This window comes from Acanthopagrus latus, chromosome 8 (assembly GCF_904848185.1).
Source record: "Acanthopagrus latus isolate v.2019 chromosome 8, fAcaLat1.1, whole genome shotgun sequence".
NCBI lineage: Eukaryota > Metazoa > Chordata > Actinopteri > Spariformes > Sparidae > Acanthopagrus > Acanthopagrus latus.
In genome coordinates, this window is record NC_051046.1 from 5,836,488 (window position 1) to 5,853,707 (window position 17,220).

At 43.3% G+C, this 17,220-nt stretch overlaps 1 protein-coding gene across 4 annotated transcripts in view; it reads left to right on the forward strand.

Annotated features, from left to right (window-relative positions):
* LOC119023704 (ras association domain-containing protein 8) overlaps positions 1-16,293 on the forward strand; it is a 40,659-nt gene extending 24,366 nt beyond the window's left edge. For 2 of the 4 annotated variants that reach the window (XM_037105799.1, XM_037105800.1), the window contains exons 3-7: positions 7,555-7,757; positions 9,686-10,485; positions 10,675-10,872; positions 11,951-12,095; positions 13,835-16,293. In XM_037105799.1, coding sequence (XP_036961694.1) covers positions 7,655-7,757; positions 9,686-10,485; positions 10,675-10,872; positions 11,951-12,095; positions 13,835-13,956 — 1,368 coding nt within the window. In that variant the 5' untranslated portion in view covers positions 7,555-7,654 and the 3' untranslated portion in view covers positions 13,957-16,293. Of the gene's footprint in view, positions 1-1,596; positions 2,035-7,554; positions 7,758-9,685; positions 10,486-10,674; positions 10,873-11,950; positions 12,096-13,834 lie in introns of those variants that run through there. The other 2 variants (XM_037105798.1, XM_037105802.1) reach the window with 2 other exon arrangements.
* The last annotated feature ends 927 nt before the right edge of the window (positions 16,294-17,220 follow it).

Below are 17,220 nucleotides of genomic sequence, written 5' to 3' on the forward strand. Positions count from 1 at the left end.
ATCAAAATGTACTAGAAGTATCCAAAAAAAAATAAGTACTCACTATGCAGAATGGCCCATTTCAGAATAATAAATCTGATTGTATTGTAGTTATAGATGCATTAATGTGTTTATCACAATAAAGCAGGGATAATTTGAATTACTTTATATACCACTGGATAGTTTAATATTGTAACATGATACTTATTAGCCAAAAAAAATACTAACAATTACACTAGCTACAATTGTGAAAGCCATTTGTTTATTTCATACACATTTATTGAAAAATGTCATAATTGGGCTGCAGCAAAACATTTTAATTCTTTGCAACATTATGTAGAAATTTGGCTTGGTGGCATCCACAGTTTTTGAACCCATCACCAGTGTAATTAATACAAATCCTGGTCTGTAACAATTTCTCAGATGTAATATTGTTGCTAACTACAAAATAAAACTACTGATTACATCACAACAATGTTGAAAACTTGTAGCTTGAACAATTGTGTAACGCTGTGATCCGACCTTCTCACCGAAGTTACATAGTGAGGAAACAAGTGACAGGAGGTCAGAGCGACTGAGACAGAAACGCCATCCACTCTATATCAAGACACTGAACCATCAGCATGATTTAGAAGCTGTTATTTTGATGTTAAAAAGTTACATAATGTTGCTTTAATGATCATTTTAAGCAAGCATTTTAAAGGTCCTGTGTGTAGTATTTATCTGTAGTTAGCACTCCACCCGTTACCATCTCCTGCACCAAACATGTCCTCTCTGGAGTCCGTCTTTGGTTTGTCCATTTTAGTCTACTGTAAAAGCACGCCAGTGAAACACTTTGGTCTTTTTTGAAGATGACCAGCTCCCTCTGTAGATATAAAGTGTTCATTCTAAGGTAAGAAAACACAACAGGTCTTAGTTTCAGGTTGTTAAACACTAATTAAATCATAAATATGAATATTGTAGTCCAATTTCTGCAAATAGGTAATTTTAAATCCCACACACCAGACACATACTATGTTTAACAAAGTTCAAACAGCACACTTTAGAAATCCTAAATAACTTTTCCTTAGAGTTGGCCTTTATTTACCTCTATTTTGTAGTCAGTGTATGATAATGAAATGTGTTCAAAGGTGCTGTTTTTAAGAAAACTCTCAAAAACTGTACTTTTTGCAGATAAGACATTTTTTGTTGGTATGATAAGTATCACCTAGGTAATAACACTTAGTTCATTACTTGAGTAAATTTACTTAGTTACACTCCACTGGTGATGAGTAAGGAATGAGACAAAAAAAATCAACTTTTTTTACAGACATGACAATTCTTTATTGGTATATTTACAACGAATGAATAGAAAATGTGAATAATTTTGAAAAATGATCACCTTGGTAATAGCACTTTTTTTTTCATATAATTAATTTTATTCAGCAGAATTAAGGAAACAGCGGAGAGCAGAAACACTTGAGTTCAGTACTTGAGTAAATGCACTTATTTACTCTCCATTACCTGGTGATGTCATCAGAGGCAGCGTCAGTATGGTCTCGTGCTCCTGCTGAGATGCCCTGCCATGTATAAAAGTTGGCTCGAGCCCCTCTCCTCCTCCTCTTCCTCCTCCTCCTCCTCCTCCTCACAGTGTATTGCAGCTTTAAACAGTCCACAATGCCTTGCGGTGTCCCAGTTCCAATGCGATGTATTTACCAGCAGGAGTACTGAAACGGGGGAGAGGGGCTTTTTCCGCAGCTCACTGGTGAGACCGCAGAAGACTTGCGCACACAAGAGGACGGACGCAAACTTCTGGACACAAACGTCCTGGTTTGTGTGTCCGGACGCGGCTGCGAGCGCCTCTTTTTTCTCCCCTCCGCGTCTTTGTGTGTCCAGCAGCAGCAGCAGCAGCAGCGTTACTTTGTCGCAGTTCGTTGAGAAGTGATTTACTGGGCGATGCTGGAGAAGAAGGACACATTTTGCGGAATTCACGCCTCTTACCTGTGTTACCAGCCCAAACTTCAGTCCCGAGAGGAAACACTGACTCCAATCCCGTCTGCGGCATAAAAGAAAAAGGTAAAAGACCATGACACGGTGCTAATAATGGCAGCTGAGCCCTGTTGTAGTTGTAGGAGGAGGGGGGGCTGAGATAACGGGAACATTTGTGTAGTAGAATAGTTCTGCTACTCTGTGAGCCCACTAAGAGAAGCCCGTTATCGCCATTTCTCTCCAGCCTCGTCCCACTCGACACCAGCGCTAAAATACAGGGTGAAGCTGAAACGTACCAAATGTGTCCAAACGTCAAGCTCATACTGCTTTTTAGTGATGTCTCATGTGTTAGTTTGGTGAATCAGAGCAGTTATACATGAGTTATAAAGTGTTATACTGTGATTCAGACTGTTATTTATTATGTTTTGCAGAATTTTCACCATCAAGAATGTTGATTTTTCTTTCTTTTTTTTTTTTTTTCTTTTTGGACCATTGTCCCAAATCAGGTTCAGCAACTTCTGTGGTCTCTAAAACCTTTTACACATCAAAAATCATAACACCCAGATACAGAACTGCTCACAGTTCACTCCTCTCTAAAGCCTCAGTGCTCCTAACATACACCAGGTGCAGCAGAACCAACCTGTGGAGTCGTTGCACTCAGCCAAGGGGTTGTGTTTTTTTATGCTTTGTGGTCCTTGAGGACTGCTCGAGTCTAGAAATAGAAAAAAAATCAGTGGACCTTCTCGACTGCGTTTGATAGCACCGTGAAGACTGGGCTTGCAGAGGAACTATACCTCCAGTTCAGACGGGAGGAAAAAATATAATAAACAACTTTTGCGTGTGGCTGCCATTTCAGCTGCCGCTGTAAAACCCATTTCACTTCTATAAATGCTTACATGCGAGAGCGTGTGATGCAGCACCAGAGGAGAAGTTCCACAAACCGCTGTAACATGTAAACCTTGGCCAGAGGCCCTGTGTTGCCCCGCTGTGCTGCTGCCCCAGTGCAGGAGCCTGCCGCCTGCCCCGCTGGCTCTTCAAAGCTGGCTAGTGAGCAGCGAACATGGCAAGGGAACAAAGGCGGCATTTATTGCTGGCTGAACGTGCCGTCCAGATGTTCGAGATCCTGCCAGCGCTGACCTCCCAAATGGGGGGGGGGGGGGGCAGCTCCAGCGCCTAATAGTTTAATATCAGCCAGGCAGAGAGAGAGAAAGAGAAAGAGGGCGGTTTGCTCCGGGCCAGGGGCCACTGCAGAGCTCTCAGGCTGCAGTCTGTGGCGTGACTGGACTTGGGTTTAATCCCAAACACCCCCAATTTAAAGACCAGAGCGAGACTTGAACACTTTGACTGGAAAATTGTGAGGAAATGCCAGACGATGCTTGTGCCTTTTTTTGTGTATATTTTGGGGGTTATCGTCTGTAGTTGGCGACTGTCTTTCTCCAGTTAAGCGCTGGTGCAGTGTCACCTTTAGTCGCTCTGCTGTAACAGCTGTGTTAGGTGAGACACTTAATTATCTGAGAGGACATCATGCACCCCCCCCCCCCCAAAAAAAATAGAAAACTGTTGCTTCATCTTTTTGTTTTTTATTTGATAACACTCTTTTAGACTTTATGCAGTGTGTTGCAAGTGTCATTTTTTTTTTTTGTTGCAAAGCCGTCAAGATCACAGAGCTGAGGGACTCATAGCTTTCTTGTCTCTTAGTCATGGCCCGTTGCATTCTCACAGCCCAGGAATGCATATCCTGGACGTTATCAGACGCCACCCCTTCAGGATCAAGGCCTCGTCTCTGGCAACAGTCTTTGCCCCGCTCTGCTTCGTTTACGTTTGTAGAGGCTGGCATGCTGATGACTATCTCGCCTACTTCTGTCTCCTCCCTGCTTGCAAGACCCCTCAACTCTTAGCCACAGGGTTCCCCTCTTGTCAGTGTGTCTCTCATTAAGGTTCGACTGTAGCCGTCCCGATGTGTTTTAGGCCCAGGGATTACGCTGCAGCTGCAGCACTTGATGACAATCTGGAGGAACTGAAAGCGAGGAAAGAGATTTCTCCAGTTATTTCCAACTGAGCTGCCACCAGCGCCTCCACAATAAAACCAGCGTCTGTCTTTGGCTGCTCACAGAGATCTGTTTCACAACAGATCTGTTACCAATTACAGCCGAGTATAAATTGCTAGTAATTACATGTTGCTCTACAGGGAGCACAATTTGAATTAAAGTTTGGTTAGCAATAGGCAACGAGGTTTAAGCGCTTGAACAGACTTCTGTCTCATCGGTCTGTAAGAAGCATCCCATTGTCTTTAATTGAACAGCAGTGTGGGGGAGTTTCGAATGTGAGGAACTATTACAAATTAGTTCCCAGCTCTAATCAGCCACTTGAATATCCAGCAAATTCCTTCAGAACTGGCGGCATTGTTTTCCACCTTGTGAACAATGGCGAGGAAGAGCTGGTGTGTAATAGCGTCTATTCAGGGACGTTGTACTTGTGGAACATTGATGGTTTCCTGTGAGATCATTTTGCTCAGTTGCTGCCCTGCAGGCATTTTCCTGAGTCGACCTAAGTCTTGGTTTTGTTTAAATGTAATGAATGCCCCATTTTGTTTTCTTCAAATACCCCCTTGTTCAGCAGACAGCTAAACTCCACGATCCTCAGGCCAGTACGTGATGCGTGACAGACTGTAAATCCTCAGAAGAAGCAGTGCCATGCTTAAGCTCCTACAGTTTGAAACTCCTACAGTATCCCTTCATGGTGTATGTCACAGTATTGTGCTAGTGGTGGTGGTGGTGTTGGAACACCCACCGGAGCATATGGTAGGTTGTTTACACCAGCAGCCACTCGAAGTCTTTTCCCTGCCAGCTCGGTGTGCTCCTGTAGGCCAGGAGAATCGTCACCAGGAGCCGGCTGTTCACCTCCCTGCTCTCGAGAAGAAACGCGTCGTGAGTCAACAACCAGTGAACCAATACGAGACGATAATGATTGAGTTTGATGGTTTGCTGCCGTTGATCATCTCTCAACGGAGCTTAGATAGAATTCAGGGGAATTTAAGCCCTCCTCTGTCTCATGAAATGCCGCTCTGGCAGCAGACGAGCAGCACAAATCAGGGAGCGGGCATCTCCCCAGGCTGTGGCTTTGACAGGCCAGAGGAACGGAGCCTGCAGAGCTCAGGATGGCACTCTGCCCCGTACCACTGTGCGCGTATCATCAGTTGGGTTTTCTGGGTTAATGTTAATGAATATAAATGTTACGAGACCGGAGCAAGTGACATTTATAAATGCCCCGCTGGGTCTTGTTGGGCTTCTGCAAGGGAGAGGCATCAAAGCAGCCCGTCTGTTTTGAAATGTTCTGTCTCTTTTGTGTGTTTCTGCGCATTTTTTAATCAAAACACATGCAGCGTACATAATTTCATGCAGGGGGTTCTTGTAAATCCCTCTGACACAGTGTTGCTGCAGGTTGTATTTTCTTTCGGCACTTTCTCCTTCCCCCCCCTTTCAGTGTGTCCAAACGCTCTCCTCCTCCCGCTGATCCACCATGCCTGCTTTGCATCAAGACCCACTCAGTCCCTACGTCCCCCACGTCCTCCTGGAAAAGAGGGTTAAACAAAATGGTGACAGTGTTTTGGGTAACTGCAGAAAAAAATCTTACTCCTCAGTGTGGTTGTGTGAGACTATTTTCCTGTTCTCCATCCTTTCAGCCATTTAATGCCATTTAAGGGCAGTCTGAAATGAAGGACAAAAGCACTTTCCAACCAGCTGTGAACACCAAGAATAGAGTGATCAGGAGCCAGGCTGCAGAGAAAGATGCCACTCGTGTACATACAAATGTACAGACTGTGTTGGATTAGTACATAATGAGACACCGACTGTGCGTTTATGCACCTTATGCACACCTGAATCCCTAAATCTGAGAGCTGCCTGAGGCTTTGTTTTGTTTGTTTGTGGGGCTAACATGATCAGTCAATTAATCAGTCAAGCAAAAAACAATTTTAATATTCTATTAATCCTTTAAGTCATTCATCAAGCAACAATGCCAAGCATTCGCCATTGTATCACTGTCTCGGATGTGAGGATTTGCAGCTCCTCATTGCTTCACGTGATGCCTTTTTTAGTTTTCGACCATAAGTCAGGAAAAAAAACAAGCAATTTGCAGCTGTCATCGTGGTCTTTGGGAAGTTGTGATGGGTATCTTTCATGAAGTAAACAATTAATGAACTGAAAAGAAACATTTCATTAAAATAATCTTTAGTTGCTGCCCCATCTGCTAGTCGAACTCTTCAGAAAGTTATTTTGAAGTACTCCCTAATGTCTTTACCATATTTAGAAAAGCAATTGGTGCAGGGTAGGACAGGCTGGAGTGTGTGTATGTGTGTGTGTGTGTGTGTGTGTGTGTGTGTGACTTTGTGAATGTGGTTGGGGAATACGCAGGCTGGGGGAGGTGTAATTGGCGGGGGGTTGGCGAACAAAAGGACCTTTTGACTCAGTAGTGTAGGTGCAGTGAAGGTTAGATCCACGGAGAGTGATACAGATCTGGGGACATGCCATTCATTCCCTCCCAGTACACTGTCCTTGAAGAAGGCTTTGATGGATCCTTCCACCTGGATCGCTGTTTCATATACTGTGTAATGACCATAGTTGTTATTCACATGTTTAATGTATGATTTGTGAATCTGGTCATGTGAGTAACTAGTTAACAAAGCTGAGTTTGACAGAAATGAATATACTTATACTTTTTGAAGACAGTCCATCAATAGTATTTTTCTTTCTTGTATTCGTACTTTATTATAACACTGACTGTTCTATTGGCTCAGAACATTTCTCACAATTTCTCAGAACCCAAAAAAAAAAAGACCTGATACTCTGTCAAACTTGTGTCCAACCAAAAAAAAAACGTAATTTGCTTTTTGTTAATGACAAATAAAAGCAGCAAATCCTTTCATTTAAGAAGCTGGAGCCACCGAATGTTTGAGAGTTTTATTTGCAAATTACTGAAACCATTGATTATCACAGTGGTTTTAATTTTAGTTTGAGTGGCCAATCACTGGATTGAGTAATCGTTGCAGCTCTGCCGTGCTACGTGTGTTACACAACAGTGAAAATAACTGCGACATCAAAAACAACCCCCACTCTACTCCCATGTGTTGTGATTCTTCCGGCTCTCTCTTTTTTTTTTTCATTTCTTAATCACGCTTTCACACCTCCTCTGTTTCGCTCTCTGTTTCAGTTCTCTCTGTGTCGCTGAGTCAGTCATTGTGTTCGCATGTAATTTGTGGTACAAAAGCAGGAACTGGACTTGGGAATGTCTGCTGGCAGACTCTTCCTGCACCCCCAACAGACATGTACCTATTCATAGAGAAGAACAAAACAACAGCGTTATGGCCAGCTGGTCCTGGCATGCCGGGCTGTGGAGTCCATTCTCGACTGGACTGTCCTTTTACTGATGAAATAGCCTGAATCTGCCTTTTATTTTCTACTTTATTTGACTAGTGGGATTAGAAGGTGTTACCACAACTGTTCACATCTCTGTGTGTCTTAATCCTTTAAGGCGACTGAGCATTATGTGTGCAGCCTTGAGCACATCCTGACTAACTGCTTCCTGTTTCCCGTCGCGCTTCCTCCCCAGTGAAGTAGCCGGAAGGGGCTTCGGCTGCCCTGCACCACTGGAGCCTTCAATAATGTCGGGGCCAACATGCCGCAACCGGCCCCCTCGCTTCTGACCCAACATGGAGCTCAAGGTCTGGGTGGACGGAGTCCAGAGGGTCGTGTGCGGGGTCACCGAGGCAACCACCTGCCAGGAAGTGGTGATTGCTCTGGCTCAGGCCATAGGTGGGTAATTTACACACACACACACACACACACACACACACACACACACACACTCAAGCATACCGAGACACAAACAAACAGTGCTGTTAGAACTTTCTACAGAGTTGTAATGTTGACTTCATCATGCAGCAAGTACCTGTAACCAGGTGATTCAATGTAATGTAACACAATCTTACTCACTTATGTGAATTAATGAGCAATTTTTAGTAGATCTAGGAAGGATATTTAAAAACATCAAAGGCTGGCTGTCATCAATCTGTAACATATCATGTTGGAAAACATTTTGGTGTACATGTGAACTTGAGGATTGTCACTGATGTGAGACACACATTCTGGTGTGTTGGTTTCGCAAAGGGTTGTTCCAATACTGATACCAGTATCAGAAGTGCCTCATATACAGTGTTAAATGCTTTATTGGGATTTGGCAAGTACACTACAGATGTTTTACAACCAAAGCAGCCAGTATCAATAAATTACAAGCAACTTGTGTAACTTTAATCAGATTCCAGAAAACCTATATTTGTTGATAGTTGATCGTTGTGGAAAGAAAAAAAAAATCTGAAGCCATCTTTGTCATTTTACTTCCCACACTTGTTTAACTGCTTCTGCAGTGGAGCTCTGGTGAAATTTAAGCCATGCATGTGGTTAAAACGTTGATTTTGACTTCAAGTCGATTGGATTGTAATTATTAATGTATAATACCTCCATGTTAGCTTCACCTCCAACTTCAAGTCTTTTGTCCATGAGGACAGACTGTTAATGTAAAAATGTCTCTCCCATTTAATGCATCATAAGCTCTTAGAAGTTCACTTTTACTGCCTTCTAGTAACATTTTGAAAGTAGAAAACAATAGAAGCCTTTTTCATCAATTCTGTTGCTAAGCATTCATCAACCAACAGCTAATTTGACTAAAACGCTCTTCAAATTACCTTTTGTGTCCTTAAAAAAAATCCTCATGAGGTAAAGAAGTGTCCTGCCTACATGTTAAGCTCCTGCTGCGATAGAGTGGGTCATAGTCGAAGGCTTTCATTGGTACTGTCTTAGATCTGAGCACCCCCTCCCTTCCCATATGGCTCTACTTCAGGAACGGGGGCACTTGAACAGGCTGTATTGACATCACTTCCCACAAAGCGCAGGGAAGGAGGAGGGAAAGTCTGACTCATCCCTCAGTCTCCTGCCAAACTGAGAAAGCGGCACTTCTGAGCCCCCTCCTCTGCCTTTTTCCCTCTTAGAAATACACGCACCACGTCAAGTGATCAGACATCATTATCGATTTAGTACTTTGGCATTTTGTGAGTGTTTATGTTACTACTGCAAGTGTTGTGTCTCCTTTAAAAGCGTTAATGAATGTATTTCTTACAAACATTGAATCAAATGTAAAATTAAAGGGTTGTTCATAGTTCTGATACCAGTTACAAATATTCAGCATTGCAGATCTCTGCAGCCTTTAGTGTGTTTTAGCTCATTGTTTTGTTTTCCAGCCTTGGTTTTTACTGTATTGTTGAAACATTTCACTTATAAGAGTACATGGTTGTGTGCCAAAAACACGCGACAACATGCTTGGCCGAAAAGCACGACCCCAACAGGCATCTGAACATTTGATGAACCCAGGGTCGTAATTCCTGTTTCATGCTGTTGACATATTAGAGGGGGAGAGTCATGGTGACACAGTGTGATGTCAAGAAGTCACTAAATTAAAGGCTGGACTTGGATAGAGGAGCTTCTTTCAGCGCAGACTTTGACGTTTTTAACTTTAAAAACTTCTTAGTAAACTTTCTAGATACACAAGAATATAAAAACAATGAAGGAAAAAAGGCAAAATAAGTTTCAGTCAGTATCCTTGCAGTTTGGTGAAACCATCTGCCAGCATTAGACTCTGTTAAAAGACATTTTTTAAAAAGTGGTTTGTTCTGTTGTGTTGTTTACAGGTCGCACTGGGAGATACACTCTGGTAGAAAAATGGCGGGACACCGAGCGTCACCTCGCCCCGCACGAGAGCCCTGTGGTGTCTCTGAACACCTGGGGTCAGTACGCTGGTGATGTCCAGCTGATCCTACATCGCACCGGCCCCTCCCTGACTGAACGACCTCCCTCAGAGGGACCTCCTCTCAGGGGGCCTGAGCGAGGGCTGCACCGGCAGAGCCTCCCTCCCCTTGCTAAGCTTCGTCACCCCAACGATCGCTCCCTCCGCCGCCGCGAACCACGCCGCAAGTCTCTCACATTCACAGGTGCGCCCAGAGGCCTTAGGGAGATACTGAGCGGAGGCAGAATCGGAGAGGCTGAGGCTAAACGAAGACTTCTCCTGGGAAACGGTGGAAATCACCACCATGCAGGACCGGCCATCGGGAGTGCATCACCTGGCCTGTGGGCTTGTCGCATGGAAGATCTGGTCAGATTAGTCGGCCTGCAGAGAGAGACTCTCAATGTGCTGGAGACAAAGCTGGAGGCCTATGAGGCTGAGCTCCAGGCCTGGGCTGAAGGGCGAGTGGGGCGAGGTGGAGGGTGCATTGGGGACCCAGGTGGAGGAGGAGGGTTGATAGAAGAGATCCTGAGGCTGGAGAAACATCTGAGGAAGAATGAGGTGGAGATGGAGGAGGAGGAGTTTTGGGCCACTGAGCTGCAGATTGAGATGGAGAGTGAGAGACAGCTGGAGGAACGACTGCAGGAGCTACGAGGACGCCTGCAGGGCTGCGAACTGGACATCGAAGAAAAGCTGGCAATGGTACAGGTGTGCTATGTTTGGGAGATTTTTGGGATATTGAATAAAAAAATAGTTTTGGGAAAATGCAAAGCAACCATAGAATAACAATATCTTTTTCACTTCTTTTTCATCATGATTGTTAAGCTGTGTTTCTAGTGTTGTGTGTAGTCGGTGGTCTTTTTGTTTCTCTATATCTGTTTGTCTCTGTCCCATCAGAGTGTGGAGGCAGGCCTGGAGGAGGAGCGTCTACAGAGGGAGCGGCAGGAGACCCAGTGGGTGAGCGAGGCCGAGGCTCGGGCTCAGGTCCTCAGGGTCAAAGCGGAACTGAAGGCCCAGGAGAGACAGGCGGTCCAGCTGGAGAGCAGCTGCAGAGCCGTGGACAGGTCTCTTGGACAGAGCAGCAAGAAACTGCAGGTAAGAAATCCTTCATGCTTACATTACTTATTTCTCATAGCCACTGAGGAGACTATCCATCAGTAAAAATGCATTAAAGCATCTGTTCGCCTGAATCATCACACAGCATGACGCCGACTCCCTGCCAGTTTGATGAGGGTTTTTTTTTTTTTTTTTTTACAGTGAGGTCTGTTTACAGTTCTGCTGCATATGTTAAAAAGGTTGTATAAAACCTTTCGGGGCTCCAGAGGGAGCTGTGTGAAAGATGATAAATTGTGCGTTGATGTGCGTTGGCTGAAGGACACAAGTTTGAAAGAAATGTTTGTAAAAATGAGTGAAAAGTGAGCTTACCAGACTTCTGTAGCCCACTTTGTATGTATTTCTCCACTAGCAGCTGCTATCATAACACACATGAATGACTACATGAGCTGTGGTTAATGAAGGCACCACGTTTTGACAAGGAAGTGAAATTTATGGAATCATAAAAGACAATATCTCTGGTAATGTTGCGTCAGTTTATAGCCTTTTTGAAACTGTTCATCGTGATGCTAAATCACGTTTTTCATGCTTAATTGTTCTTTTGTATCAGTGAGTTTGACAGAATATGATGAAGATAAGCTTATCAAAATGCTACTTTTGGTCAAATAAAGCTAATTTTTTTTCAGGAATTGGTGTCTGATTAGTTTGCTGTACGTAAAATGAGGCGCTGTCTTGTGCGTGTTTCAAATATACAGACAAATAACGTGAGAAAAGGGATTTATAAATGTGACCTTGACTCATGACAGTGTATTTTTAGTCAGCAGAACAAATGTCAGTCTGTCTTTGTCTCACTTACATCGCCGTTGAAGAGATGATTTTAATTGGTTAAACCAAATGAATATGATAAATACAATAGCATGATGTTTTGAACCGGTTGCATAATAACAAAGATGTACAAATATCTTGGGGATTTAAAATAACCTTGCGAATGTCCCAACACCAAGATTCTCAAGTACAGCCTCATATAATGTGTTACTGTCGATGTTAAGTTAGTTTCAAGCTGCTGGTCATGTTTTCTTGTCCCCACGGAGCATCACGCTCTCATGCTGTTTCATTGAAGGACATGCAGCACGAGCTGGAGCAGCTGACCAAAGAGCTGAGGCAGGTTAACCTGCAGCAGTTCATCAAGCAGACCGGCACCAAGGTCACAGTGCTGCCGGCTGAACCCTCCGAGGATGAAAGTACTCACAGCAGCCATGGGATAGGTAATATCATTTTATTTTAAAATTTAATGGGGTGTATATATGTTCTCCTGAGGAATTTGGACTGAAGTATTTAGCTCATATTTCAGGACATGCTTCAAATATGATAAATGTGCTGTTGGCATAAGTGACCAGTTAGGTAACTGACCTTGTAGGTATAAAGCATGTAGTCAGTGACATATGGGGTCAGTTAAGACTAACTGAGCTGAACCGGTCCGACCTAAGACAAGATTTACAACTTCATCATATGAGAAAGAGCATGTTGTGAGGATAGATGTTGTTCTGTGGCCACCATTCTCACTGGAGACACATGACTTACTTTTACTGTAGTGCAGTGCACGAGTGAAGTCTTTCTGTTCCATCAAGGTACTTATTATTTTTCTACCTCATGCCTCGACAGCCTGCTGAGAGAAAATGACTCAGCTAAGTGTGTGTGTGTGTGTGTGTGTGCCTGACAGAGAGAGAGAGATGGTGATAGAGAGAATGGGATGTGGGCAGGGGTAGTAGAGAGTACAGTATTAGTTTTTACCCACTCCAGTGGCAATTACAGTCTCCATGCCAACAGCTGCCTGGATAAGGGCAGGCCTGGCGTCACTCATTCACCCTGCTCTCTCCGTCCATCCCTCACTCCTTCTATCACGCTGTCCCTCTATCACATGCTCAGCAGTTTCTGTGATGGGCTCAGTCAACCAAAGCTCCATCAGCCTACAGAGACTCGCAGAGAGACGATACATAAACTCAGAGTAGTTGAATGATGGGAGAGCTGTCAGACAGCGGCTGTCCACATCCAAAACTAACCAGTGACAATGTAATCACTGACATATGGTAATTTAGACTGACTCCGAGGAAGTATGAGGTGAGAGGAGAGCCGCGCATTATGTGTTGTAGCCGCGGGACGAAACCACCAGCTTGTAGCTTCAAGCTTGAAAACAAAAAGATGGTTGCTTGTGGTTGCAAAAACACCAGAAAAGCTGATCCTGGAACACGGTGGGCAGTTTCTGCTCGTGCCTGTGAGGGCTGACCAATCAGAGCAGACTGGGGTCCTTGAACAGACAGCCACAAAAACAGAGTGTCAATTGCTACAACACCTTTAATCACCCTCTCTCTGAACAGTCGACAGAAAATAATGGATTTTGAACCTTAAAGCATGTAAACATTTTCTTGCAGACACCAACATTGAAAGTAAGAACCTGCATTTCAAAGTATGAGACCTTTGAATCTTTATGTTCAGGCACTCGCAGGTTAATTAAGTTTGTATCCAACTTGCCCACTGCCTTAAGATCTGTTAATATAAAGGGACTTTCACTTTCAAGGAATCTCTCTCCAAAGAATCGCGCGTGACATGCTCTCCATCATCGCATCCTCCTCTTCATTAAACTTAATGGATTTCAACTGTGAAAAGTAATGAACTGGGTCTGCATGTCCTTCTGGTGACCTTCCAGTTCACGTGTGAAAAGTCAGCAAGCTTTTTTTTTTGTTCCCGGCCATAAAATTCACCGCAGAGGCAGATTTTGTTTGTGGCTCGGCACTGCCCCCTGGTGGCGCCTCAGCAGACATATCATGTAGCACCTTCAAGGCTCTATTTCTTAAAACCCAGGTGTAGTCTGGGTATTTATTATATATTTGCATAAAATCAATGATTGTGTGAAAATGACTATGTTTTTAGTGCCACATCTTTTGAAGCACACTTTAAGGTACAAAGTGTTTTTAAAGTTCTTTCTCTCATGTGTTCTCATCATCAGATTTAGTTCCCCTGACTGGTTCCCTGAAGCGCCCCGTGTCGTCACACCCGATGTCCGGTCACCTCCGGGTCCTCCACAACCCTCTCAGCTCTGGCCTGAACCCAGAGGGGATCTACGTGTGAGGCAGTCACGATATGTGTGGCGGCGAAACGCATCTTTTCTCCCTCCTGGAGCCCATTTTCACTCGAGAACACATTTGTAAGTGGATATCTTTGTACAGGATACCTCAGTAGCACACTACTATGCACTGTTTTCTCAATTACATGAAGGCAACCTTGGGTGTAAGGACTCCACTAGCGAAGGACTGGTGTTGATCTTTTAAATGGAAGTCATGGAGCACTTAGTGGGATTACAGCCTCGAAGCTATGACATGAAGAAGACACACGACAGCAGAGTTGTCTGTCACGGAAGGACTCTACGCATCAGGCTGTTGTGGACTCCCTTTATAAACATATCCACTTAATGTACTTTGACTCCCACTTTAGTACCTGCTGAATGATTTGTATTGTTTCTCACTAGCATCATGACTCAAAACTATTGCCTTCTGAACAGTATTTCTTGAGAATTCTTGGTATGTGAATCTTACGAACTGTATCTCTAAAACTCCTGTGTAATTCCTGCAGTGAATACATTTTACCCAGCATAGCGACCGGTTCTCGTATAAGTAATGAAGGATCTACTTGTGTCTGTAGTAAAACTGGCTAGAATCTCTCATGTTTAGCATATCAGAATTTTATTCCCGTAGCTCTGATTGTCTGTTCATGTTCAAACTATGCACAAATGGTTAATAGTTTTGTTACCGAAGAATGTCATTGTCTGTAATGTACCAAAATGATGGCTTACTGTAAATATGTTTTCTTACTTTACAGCTTTATTTAGTGAATTATTCTATTTTATTACAAAACTGTGCGTTCACGGTTACAAAGATTGGAGTGCGCTCATTCCTGCAGTAATACCTGCATAATGAACCAGTTAATTATCCTCTTAAGCTGATTTCTTTTTGTTGTTGTTAAGATGACTACACAGTATATTTTTGCCAAATGTATTACGCTTTGTTGTTTTGTTTTTTTTTTGTTTTTTTCTTGTAAGGATTGGTTGGCCAAAGATTAGCAGGTCTTGTTGCATGATTGTGTCGTTAATATAGCCATATCTGGATGTGCACAGCACCCACAGTACAGTGAAAAAAAAAAAAATCAATTAGTCGAGTCTACAAATGTACAAATGGTGGCATGTAAACAATGAATAGCTACAGCTACTGTGTGTGTGTGTGTGTGTGTGTGTGTGTGTGTGTGTGTGTGTGTGTGTGTGTGTGTGTGCAGAGTCAGAACAGCCAAGGTCTGAATCCCCTCTTAGGTTGTAGTTCAGCTGCTACTCACATCCAAGTGCCTTAAATCCATTCCACAGTCGGCGTATTCAGATAACGTACAGTGAAGCTTTAGTAGGGACGTTGAAGCAATGAGCAGTAGTCAGCGTAGATCAGATGTCACTCGATGTTTTAGAGCCACGGTGCTGCACGGGAGAGAGAAAACGGCAATAGCGCAGCAACAAAGAGGAAACTATAATTATGTTTTACCTGTCAGTATTTTATATAAATGTCAGTGGAAAGAAACATCAATGATAGTGCTTTTTTTTCCACTTTGTTACTGTATTACTGTCACCGTGATACTATGTGCTGTGTTTTGCGTTCACTTGTGATCTGATTTGCAACACATACTGTATACTATAGTACTGTTGACCAGGTATGAACAGTGGATGTAATACAGAAGGAAAAGTCCACCCTGTAGCATTCAGCCACACATCACCACTGCAGTGTGTCTCTCTCTGCTTTTCACTGAAAGAGGAGACCTTTTTAAAAATCAACGATAGCATGTATTTGGGTGGATTTTCCCTTTAAGAAACCACTTGTGTGCATTTTTCCACCCCGGCGGGGGGACGAGACGTAGCTGTTTACAACCTGTTTATGTTCTAGAGAACTGTAAGATGTCGCTGTATATAACCTGTTTTTAATGTTTTGGGTTTTTTTCTTGCCTTAATATACTGCAAAGTGTCGACAGATGTATGGCTGTAAGTGGCTGCTGGTATGACAAAGGATTGCATGATTCAATAAACCATCTGACGATAAAAAAAAAAAAAAAGAGATGCGCCACTGCAGGTGCCCGTGGTAACCGTACGTGTTTGCTGGTGGATGTAAGGAAATGGGGGGGGTTTGTGATGTATGGAGCAGCATGTTCCTCGAGCTTTTCACCACTAGAGGGAGACGTCTACACAGTAATGGTGGACACAACATGGCTGGGAGAGACTTGAGGGGGGAAAGACACCTTTTGTTTTTTTTTTCCCTACAGAAGAGCGAAATGATAGGAAATGTTCTTGTGTATAAAAATGCATTTTCTCTGCATAGTGAACTATGTTACTTGGGTTTATAAGAGGACGTTGAAAATAAAGGCAAACGTGCATCGGCTCAAACTTTCAAAGTTGCTCTCAGTCGTGGAAAGAAGACGCTGAACCTTGAACCTTGTTGCAGTTTGAGCTGAGAGAGTTTAAAACACCTTGAGGCAGCAGGCATGAAACCTTAAAACCTTGAAAGTTGGCAGAAATTGGTCTTCTGGATAGCTAGAAAGAATAAACTCAAGACGCCGAGGTCCCAAGACCGACAAAATTATTCCTACAGATACAGAAAATAATATCACAGAGAGCAGCAACAACAAAGAAGCGTGTTTGATCCGGCTGTAAGCTTCAGACAGGTTGGGAGGAGGCCCCCTTGTTTTTCATGAGCCGGTACAGACTGAGGGTAATCTCACTTCATCATCCTTCTATCACATGACATTTGTTTAAAGCCTTGGCTTACTGTACATTCCTCTGCAGCGACCTGTCAGCTGATCAGAGACTTTGTAACAATACAGTTCATCTACTGGACTTCTGGAAATGTTATTAGCAGTGGTTGAACGTAACCAAGTACTTTTACTCTGTGGTGGAAAGAGTACTCATAGTCTCTACAGTTACACAACTGAAATATTACTCAGTTTCAAGTAAAACTACTGGTATTGCAAAGTATTTCTCTCATCCACTGCTCAGAGAATTAGTTACTTTGTAGCCGCTGGTGTTTGATGCATTATCAAAAGCAGATATTCAATTAAAGAAGTTTCTGTTTCTGCAGATCTTATGCTTTATTCTGCTCAGTGGTCACGCTCGCCTCTTCAAACCTGCACCTGCTGCACAGTTTTGTGTTTTTTCGTCTGTTTGTCAGAGTTTTCACTGTCATCTCTGTGATCAGAGGAGCCATGGAGTCACTTTTACAAGTAACTGAGTGGATTACATGGTCTAATTCATACTTTAGTGAGCGTAAGATTGAAAAAATGCTCTAAAAAGCACCAGACTTAATCTCAGCA